Source organism: Orussus abietinus, unplaced genomic scaffold, assembly GCF_000612105.2.
Source record: "Orussus abietinus isolate OABI.00-Male unplaced genomic scaffold, Oabi_2.0 scaffold6, whole genome shotgun sequence".
NCBI classification, from domain to species: domain Eukaryota; kingdom Metazoa; phylum Arthropoda; class Insecta; order Hymenoptera; family Orussidae; genus Orussus; species Orussus abietinus.
The window spans coordinates 2,843,693-2,853,796 of record NW_019396002.1 but is presented as its reverse complement, the minus strand read 5'-3'; the positions used below and the strand labels follow the sequence as shown (position 1 = coordinate 2,853,796).

The 10,104-nt window shown below is 42.3% G+C and overlaps 1 protein-coding gene across 1 annotated transcript; it reads right to left on the bottom strand.

Moving 5' to 3' along the window:
- Positions 1 to 3,430: 3,430 nt before the first annotated feature.
- Positions 3,431 to 8,957, bottom strand: LOC105704449 (protein artichoke). Its single transcript, XM_012433665.1, has 11 exons — positions 8,708 to 8,957; positions 8,345 to 8,632; positions 8,038 to 8,275; positions 7,710 to 7,956; positions 7,385 to 7,639; positions 6,981 to 7,297; positions 6,480 to 6,777; positions 4,529 to 5,009; positions 4,171 to 4,434; positions 3,836 to 4,064; positions 3,431 to 3,767 (listed from the first exon to the last, which is right to left on the bottom strand). Exons 1-11 carry the CDS (start codon positions 8,955 to 8,957, stop codon positions 3,431 to 3,433), a joined length of 3,204 nt encoding a protein of 1,067 aa, XP_012289088.1.
- Positions 8,958 to 10,104: the final 1,147 nt, after the last annotated feature.

Genomic DNA, 10,104 nt, shown 5'->3' with positions numbered 1-10,104 from the left:
CGGGCGGCGCTGCGGCCCGAGTGTGCGCGCGCCGAGACCGTGTACATACAAGAGGCGCACGCGGGTGTAAAGTGGGCCCCGAGATATGGGCCCTAGGGATGAGACACGGGGGAGGCAAAACCGAGGGAGGGATTTGGGCCCGAGAGAAGGAGAGGACTCGCTTACGGGAGTTTTAGGTGCGAGGACGGGCAAAGGGTAGGGCCCCGGGAGTAAATCAACGGAGAGACAGCCAGTTTGCGAGGACTTTTAACGCAACCTTGAGGCCCCGATAAAAGACGCCAAGGTGGAGAGAAAGATCCTGACTGCACGTGTGGATATGTGAAAGGAGTCACGGGGAAACGGGGTTTGGTCTTGGAGATGAGTCACAGACGCGGTGGGGGAGATTTAGATGTCTTGGGACGTAGGACCCCGATTAAGGGCATGGACGGAGGAAGGTGGGCTCTACTTTGGGAAGTTGATACGATCTCGGAGTACGCCGGGTTTTTAGGGTAATGGCGGAGTTTTGGGAATGGATGGGATGTTCTTGGCTTTCGAACTTTTGGACTTTGATTAGTCACGAATGGATTAATTAGGATGGTTATGAGTGATTTAATAACGTGGGGACCGAATTGAAGGGACTGACTTGGGGGACCGAAACTAATTACGAGTTGGGCCCGATCAGGAATCTTAATGGCTGTAGACGGTGGTCGTATGGGCGGGAGACGCTGCTTTAAATTCGGGACCTTTCGATCTGACCGAGCTTTTATAGATTAATGGGCCTTACGGTGCCGAGAGGTAGATTGCAGGTTAGAGGGTTTGTAAAGTAAAATAGAAATGATTTATTTAATGGGTGCGTAAAAACCGGTTATAACAATCTAATGTGTGAGGTGCCCTTTTCTTTTCTTTCGCGTCTCCGGTTGGGACTTATGGGATAAAGATTAATGGGGCCTGTGGGCCCGGGTCGAGCGCTTACCGAGAACGCCTAAAACTAACAAATGACCCTTCTTATGGTATATTTAATTACATAATTTGATAACGTTAATGAGGTAGGAACGCACATTTTGGGCCTTATGAACGATCCGAGCTTTATTATCCAGTGGTTCCATCTGCGGCACCATTTTCGATCCGTAAGTGAAAGTAGCATTTTGTAACGAGTTTACGCCATCCTACTGACGTCATCGGTTCTCGTCCGTAAAATTGCCATTGTCTCTGTAGAGTCATGGGAATCGTGACTGCCTCGAGGCTCGAGAAGGAACCTATTTGAAGCTAGGATCTGCTTTGTATCTGCGACTTCCGGGTTAAGCGTACTCACTTCCTTGCGCGAGTAGGGCCCCTCGCCATGACACTTATAGGGCCCTGAAGGAAGACGCGTATCAGTCACATGAACGTTCCGGTTCTTATTAACTGGATCTGCGATTACCCCGAAACCATAACTAACCGATCTGCCATCTTGAAAATTCCTGAAACGCTAACCGCTTCGTCTGAAACAACCAATCATCCCTTCTTCCTCTACTCACGTAATAGTACAAACACATAGCCAGCATATAAACCGATATTCCGCCATGACAGTTACGGCTCGAAGAACCAGTCACGTGACCACCTGGCACAGATTAAGTTTATCGTCAATTATCTCGGGGATTGCAAATTCCATGAGATCTTTTCAAATGGGCTTATCGGGTTAATTCCTTTCGAGTATTAGAACGCTAGGGGAAGATACGGAGATTTCGAAACGAAACGCAGATAATTATTCATTTTTGTACGCGTGAGAAGTCGATTAACGGATACCGCGGAAAACACAGTTAGTGCAATTAGTGCATGGCTCTCTAACGTTTCTGTACCAGACGTGTACGAACTGCTTACCATGTACTTTCGTACCAGTATTAATGTTTCCTTGGCTTCTATTTCGAGTAGAATCTAAAATTACTTACTTTAATGATTGTTCGTGTTACGGGTCTTTCTCGGTTGAATATATATGTAAAAGTACTGTACGGCAAATGAGTAAACGTTTTCACGGTTGCCAACTATAGAGAAACGACTTCGAGGATAAGGAAGCCACCTTCAGTGTGTGCTTCTCACGAATCGTTTGTTTTTTGTAACTGGAACCCTATCTACTCCACATGGGGTCAGGCGAGCTTGCCGTGGAGTTTCAGAATTACTGCACATGGCGTTTAACATCTTAATTACCTACCTTAATTAGTCACCTGGAATCGCCGTATAATGGACGTTATTATGGGATATAATTATATGTATTATAGAATGTAAATTGCCGCAATGGGCAGCTACACGTTTAATGACAATTAAATCCCGAGGTATTCGTGGATGCCGTGACTAACGTAGTCGCGAGTCCTGTCGTGACTAAAGTTGTAGTCAAGATGGCGACTACCGATTCAGTATGCATGTCATCTTGCCCATGCGTTTAAATTCCTGGTTCTTATTGAAAATTAGAGAAAAAACCTAATAAGTAGTAAAAATAAACAGACTACGTCCGAACTATCTGAATTTGCTAGAATGGCTGAATAAGCCAAGAAGTAAAACTACTGTTTTACTTCTTGCGGAATTAAATTATATTTTTCAGAGGCTAGCCAATGCAGATTGTTCGGACGTAGTCAGTTTAGAAAATGTGCCTGGAACCTGATTATTAAGAGGTTAGGCTCGATCAAGACGAAAGCTCGACGGCTTCCGCGATCCTAACCTCATTTCCTCACGGTAATTATGCACCATGGATTAATTGTATGATCTCGGCTGCGAGTTTCTCCGGGAATTCACTTCCTTGAGACTTTGAGCGAATCAGGCCTTTTATTAACTGGAGACATCAACCGCCATGTTAGCTCCGTGGGACAAAGAATGTTTAATAGGGAAATTGTTTTCTAACGACAGTCGTCTCTAACGCTACATTATTTCCGCCTTAATGAGTCTCTCGATGAAACATTTTCTCATAAATTAAGAAATTAAATAGGAAACGGTGAAAAGGTGCAGGGTGTTAATAGACTTGACATTCGTTAACCAAATGAGTTGTACCTAGAGAATATATTGCACAGTTATTAAACATTAAGAGAATATACAGTAATTCTTTGAGGACCATATTCTTCATTTTTCAGACAATGTTTCGTATTTACAACCGACGAGGAAATTATCGATTAAGGTGTAGCGTGATTTTATCAAACTATGATAAACTCGGAAGACTGGACGCGGCAGAGGAAACAATTCCTACAATTTATAGACGATTGAAGACTCGGTGAAGAGTTAGTATGTCTTTTTATACAAAATAAATACACAACGATCAACGTCGCCGCGCGAGTCGAGCGCACTAATTCTAAACTTTGTAAAACTACATTTATACAGTCTAGGCGCGACGGGCGTCTGTTGAGTTTTTCGAAAAAGTCATCTCTTTCCGAAAAGCGTATCTCAAGCAAGGCGTGGAGTGCCTTTGTATCTTCGAGAGAGAGTTGTTTCAGATAAGAGTTAAAAAGGAAATACCCACTAAGGCTACGAGGCTGTTCGCTGTGACAGAACTCGACGAGATCGTGGAATACTTAGTTAAAATTCGACACTGGGAATTTCTGAAGTGTTTAACGTTTCCCTGCGAGTCTCTGGCCAGCAGGCACAATTCGTACTTCGACGTCGAAATGGGCAGGTCGCCGATTTTGAAGGACCTGGTGCTGTAGATCAGGTCCTTCTCGTAGAGCGATTTACTTTTGCCAGCCTCTCGAACCACAATATAAAAATCACCAATATCTTCTCTCGATGTCACGTACCACGTGATTTTCCACGTATCCTCCTCGTTATTGCTGGGAAAAAATTGATTTACATTAAATTCTCGAATCAACGAGCAAGAAGTGACGCGATAGATACTTACTACTCGATGTCGCGGTATTTGACATCGGGAGAAATGTCGAAATTCGGGTCTTCAAGAATCTCCCTCTCGCTGCAAGTCATCAGATCTTCCGTCACTTCCGGGAGCGTCCAATTGGCCACGTAATTCGGACTCGCGCATTCCAAATTTGACAATTGAGCTGGTATTTCTGTCAGCGTGCTCATCCACCTTCTCAGAGGTCTGACGTAACAGTCGCAATGCAAAGGATTTCCTACAAATTTGGGAAAACCTTACTAAACGTCATCAAGTACTCTTCAGGATGAGAAATGAATTTCTCTTAACTGTTGTGGAAATATTAATAAAAGGTCCATCCTCACCGACATAATTAACAACGGTGTCGTTTTGGACGATCTTCAAAAGGCCGGGGTCGAAGCTGGCGAAATTGTTGAACTCTAGGTCGAGGATTTTGAGGTTAGGCATGGGTAGGATTTTCGCCAGGGGCAAATGAGTCAACGTATTGTGTCCCAAGAAGAGGTTGCTCAAGTTCCTCGGCGGCGTGAAGACTTCTTCGCCTCCAAGATCGCTGATGTCGTTGTAGGAGAGGTCCAAGGTCGCCAGGGATGTTAGGTTCCCGATAACGTCTGAGGTCAGTTTTTTCTGTTAATTTGGCTCTTCAAGAACGTCCCACATCCCAGCTTTGGGGATCTAGGGTGAGCCTTGAAGACTTCAACTTACATCTGCGGATTTCATTGATGTTGTTATGGCTCAGGTTCAAGAATGTCACTTTTTTAGCACCCACGGTGAGGTCGAAAGTCACGACCGGCATGCTGTTGTAAGAGAGGTCGACCTCCTTCAGTCTGTACGGAATCCATGGGTCGTTCGGTAAGGTCTTCTTCGTCACGAACGAAATTTTGTTGCGACTTAGATTAAGCTTCTCCAGAGATAAGCAGTCGTCCAGAAGACCGTGGGTTTTGTTATCCAGTTTCTCCAGCTGATTGTTCGAGAGGTCCAGACTCCTCAAGGACACCAGACCTTGAAAAGCTCCGTTCGGGATTTCTTTAAGATCATTGCTCGTCAAGTTTAAGATCAGCAGCTGCAAAAGGCCTTCAAAAGCCCGGATGCTGATGTTCTGGATCCGATTGTTCGCCAGGTTCAACTCGAACACTATTGGTAACCGACCAAAGGCCGCTTTGCTGAGGCTGGTCAAATTGTTGTCCTGAAATTGTTGCTATTCTTAACCACATAAACTCTTACTTGACAAGTATTCGATACGAAAATATAAAATTAAAATACAGAGATAATCTATAAGTGTTATATAGAAATAATCTAGAAGAGATCATCTGAAATGTTAAAGACGGGTGGAAGATTAAGGCGTATCGTTGGAGAAGAATAAATTTAAATACAGAATTTATCCAGTCAGGGCATTTCCGGTATTTGTTCATCGAACCTAAATAAGATGGCAGATCGTTATCTTCCCAACAGCGGATTATATTAAAAAAAAAAAAAAGTTATCTAAGTAGTTACCTCATCGCGGTTCCGTTTCTCAGGGAGAACAGTTAACCGACTAAAAAACCGTCCAATCAGGAAAGAAAATTTTAACTGCTCGTTTCTTTCCTACTTTTCCCCAAGATGAAAGACCCTCCCAGCGAGCTAATTGTCTTGGAAGAGCATTATTAGCAGCTTACTCATCTTCTAAGAGGAAAACCGTTCGTTTACCTCGCTTTACCCGCGACATTGAAATTTACTACAGTGTACTTTCATTTTTTTATGAAATATCCTTTTTCAAATTCCACGCCTTTTCTTTCCGTCTCCATTTCAGACTCCATTCGTTGCTATTCGTTTTGCCCTCTTTTGCTTCACTTAGACGCGATCTATGCCTTTCTTCTCGGGAAGGAAACCATTCATTCAGCGACTTCTTTAATCTCCTTCACTGTCAGACTTTACTATACCAATTAATCCGCTCTTAACAAAACTATAATTACTTCTTCACCGAGAACGAAGTGGATCGTAAAGGGTGGACTCTTCATCTTCTTTTCTTCAGGTCTCCCGGATCAGAAAGACGTACTCTGAACGGTACAGTAATTACGTAAGATCATGTGGGGATCGTAAAGCCAACTTTGTAATAACTGTAATAATCACGGTATGCTCTGCAGAAAATGTATCGGACGCGAGAGGAGTAAAACGTCGGCCATTTAACTTCGCCTAGTGTTTGATCTGTCTTTACAGTGATGTTCAAATACCCCGATTTTATCCCTTTTTAATTTTTTCTATACATTTTAACGTGCCTTTCAACTTATTCAATTATTTTACAGGGGTTAATAGAGACGGATTAATTATGATTTATATTTTTACCTGCATATATATGTACTGAAGACTACTGATTGTTAGACTGCTGAGGGCGTCCCTTGGCGGTTTTATCCCTTTTTAATTTTTTCTATACAACTAAACGTGCCTTTCAACTTATTCGATTATTTTACAGGGGTTGATAGAGACGGATTAATTATGATTTATATTTTTACCTGCATATATATGTACCGAAGACTACTGATTGTTAGACTGCTGAGGGCGTCCCTTGGCGGTTTTATCCCTTTTTAATTTTTTCTATACAACTAAACGTGCCTTTCAACTTATTCAATTATTTTACAGGGGTTGATAGAGACGGATTAATTATGATTTATATTTTTACCTGCATATATATGTACTGAAGACTACTCAGACTGCCGAGGGCGTCCCTTGGCGGTTTCGTCATTCCGTTTCTCCGCAAATCGAGAATCCTTAAAGTCAGCAGGTTTGCAAAAGAGCCTTGCTGAAGATTATCAGCCAGCTGATTGGCTGATAAGTCCAGGGAAAGTAGGGCGTTCATCGAAGGCCAGACGTCGGTCGTCGGGATTTCTTCTATAGCGTTTTCCGAAAAGTCCAAGTACCCCAGAGAAATCGGCAATTGGAAAATCTTCTTCAAATTGTTGTTCTTCACTGATATCGTCCTGAAAGAATTCCACTCGGTTACACGTTGGTGCAAAATGATGAAGTTGAGTTGTTTCCATTTCGTAGTCGAATAGGTTGAAATGCATTTGAATGTAGATAATCAGAGAGATTCATCGGTGATGAATTTGTTACCGCGCAGTTAAATGGGGGAGTACTTTTATGAGGAGATGCGAGGAGATATTTGCAGCTGCATCTTTCTCACCTGCAACTGGCCAGACGGGTTAAACTTCCACGAGCGACGTCGTTCAGTTGGTTGTAACTCATGTCCAGTTCCAATAAGGTCGGGAGAGGCCCGAAGGTTGAAGGTTTGATTTTTTCCAGGGAATTATGCGAGAGGTTTAAAAACCGAAGGCTGAACAACGTCTGGAAGACTGCGTTGTAAATTTCGGACAAGTTGTTGTTCGACAAGTCGATTGTGTGGAGCTCGTACAATTTTGGAAAGGTCTGCCGAGGCACCGAATGTATCAGATTGTAAGACACGTTTAGAACCTTCATACCTGTCATATTGTGAAGAGGAACCTACAATTGAAAAGCAAATGGTCGTTAAATATTTCATTCGTAGAAGATATTTATGTAAATAATTTAGGGGATTTCTTTATCACTCACTTGATTTAAGGAGGTTAATTGATTATAGCTCAGCTGCAATTCCATCGCGTACGAGGCACTGTCGAATGCATATTTCGAGATGTTCTCCAGCTTGTTGTAACTCAAATCCAATATCGTTATGTTAGCGCAATTCTCGAAAGCGCCCGCCTCGATTTTCGAGATTTCGTTATGCGAAAGGTTGACTTTCGTCAAGTACAAATCTTTAAACGCGAGCTTTTCTATGACCGTCACGAGATTCTCCGACACGTCGATCAGCTGTTGGAAATCAGTGCAGAGATTGATATAAATTGTCATTTTTGTTTTAGAACTTTTATCTCGTACTTGCCTCTGAGTACTGTAGCTGGTTGAACATTTGATAGTCGACTTTCTTGATGAAATTTCGAGCCAGGTCGATTGTTCCAATCCTAGTAATCGATCCAAAGGTGCCCCGAGCCACTTCATTGATTTGGTTGTCGCTCAAGAATAATCTCCTCAAAAATCGCATTCCGCGAAAGGTGTTAGAGTCGAGCTTCTTAATTTTATTATAATTTAAATTCAAGACCTTCAAGACGGAATTCCTCGCGAAAGTTCCCCTGATAAATTGAAAGAGAGATTTTCATAAGTCTCTTGATGCGCACCTCGTATATACACATTTATTTCTGGTAAGAAAATACCTTTTCAGTTCGCCGATAGCATTGTGAGACAAATTGCACCACCCCATTTTCGTCAAGTCTGCCAAGTGCGAGGGATCCAATTTGTCTATTAAATTATGCGACAGATCCAAATTTTCGGTGTCTCTCAGTCCCTTAAACTGATTTCTCTTCAACTCCTTAATCCTGTTTCCGTGGAGGTCCAACGTTCTCAGTTTCTTCAAGGGCGTGAGTGCTTCGACTGGCAATGAACTCAACGACCCTGAAATTTCGTCTGATAAGATCTCACATCCGAAATGAGTACAATTAAAAAGAGGCAGAATACCCTTACCGTTACTAATTTCCAGTTTTTCCAACTTGGCAGCCGCCAAGCTTCCGGAAAAACTGTTCCCCGGAAGCGAGGTCATGTTGTGGCCGGATATGCAGAGGATCGAAAGATTCCCAAGAATCTGGAACGCCTCTTTCGGGAATTTTTCTAATTCGCTTTGAGTTAAATGAAATTCCTGAAGGGTCCTGTTCACTCCGAGGAAACTGTGCTCCTCGATAAGTTTCAACGGCGTCTCCACGATTCTCAAAATTCGCACCTCCAACGTATACAGCGCCGGTCCATAAAATCGAGCTATAGAAAGAACATGTGGAATTAGAAAAGGCATATTTCATATTTTTCACCATTTTTAACATTTTCATCACCGACCTATGTTGCATTTGTACAACGTAAGCTCCTCTATAGGCGCCCCGTCGTTGCCCAAATTGATCAGTCCAAGACTCAGGCTTGCCAAATTTGCATTTTCGCACCTGACGTACAGTCCTTTGTCGCCGCCATGAATACATGTACATGGAAATATGTATATTGATTCCCTAGGACATTTATATCGCGGTCCAGGCGGAACATACACCCCCATTATTGGGAGGGCGAATCCCAACAGAACCGACACCAACAACATTTCTGAAAAATTGAAGAAAAACGTTAAATAAACATTTCATGCATATGGTATAAGCAATGAGTTTGAACATTTTTAAGGCGAAAGACTGGATAAAAATTCTTCAGAGATTAGGTGAAGGGACGTGAAGTTCACACGGTGAACTATCACCCACGCGGTTTAAAAATATAAAAAAATTGTAGAGGTCCATGAACTTGACACTATAGACTCCTGATGATCTAACGTGTCTAAAGACATTTCCTTTTTCATAAACAACCACCCACGGAAATGACTCATCCTCGTGCTTGAAAATATCCCCGCAAATTGTCTTTTGATGAGTTCATAAATTGCCTCCTTCCTTCGATCTCTTCATTTCAAAGTGTAGATTACAGACGTGAATATCGCGCCGCTATTTCCTGGGAAATAATTCTCTCAATTTTACATAAAATAGGGACCATGTATATATTGTTGATACACAAATCGCTATGATCGTTGGACTGTGTCGAGATTTCCTCCTGGATATGAATATACCTAACAGTTACTCGTGCGACGAGTTTACAAATATGGCTGCAGGAGGTCGACGGACGCACTCGACAAGTTTGACGAATTTTTGTCGGTGGACTTTGACTTTTCATTCGATCTTTTTTCTCATCTAAGTGCGCACTCGAGCGAATAGCGCTATTTACGTAAGCTGAATACAAAACGGTCCCCAGTTTCTGCACGGCGATGCCGTCCAGAGGGCCGCCATCTTGATTTTGACGACAAAGAGTCGCTTCCTATTTTAATCCCCAATAAAAATTGATTAAAAGAAAAAACAACACGAGTCAATTGCTCCCAATCACCTAAAAAATATTGAGAATTATCATTTCTTGCCAATCGGTTCGATTATTTATTATAAATCCTCTGCTTTCCAGTGAAAATCCATACGTTGCACCAAAATGCGGTATTGAATGTATTTCGAATAAATTAATACCGAGCTTGTGCAAAACTTTAATTACACGTCCTTGTACCTAATTAAAGTCTAGAAATTACGGACTGATATAATCAGTTGTATGAAATCTGCAGTGCAACTGCAGCTGCAGTAAAATCATACTTAGAACCGAGTGAAAAGAAAGGCACGGTGAACCAGTTTTGCATTAGGTTTATGCAATATGGAGGTCGTATGAAACGA

Excerpts from the sequence above, each read along its gene's own strand:
- LOC105704449 (XM_012433665.1), bottom strand. The coding sequence starts at position 8,957 with ATGTTGTTGGTGTCGGTTCTGTTGGGATTCGCCCTCCCAATAATGGGG. Across the intron at positions 4,435-4,528 it reads CATCAATGAAATCCGCAGAT|ACGTTATCGGGAACCTAACA; the intron begins GTAAGTTGAAGT and ends AACTGACCTCAG. Across the intron at positions 3,768-3,835 it reads AAATACCGCGACATCGAGTA|CAATAACGAGGAGGATACGT; the intron begins GTAAGTATCTAT and ends ATTTTTTCCCAG.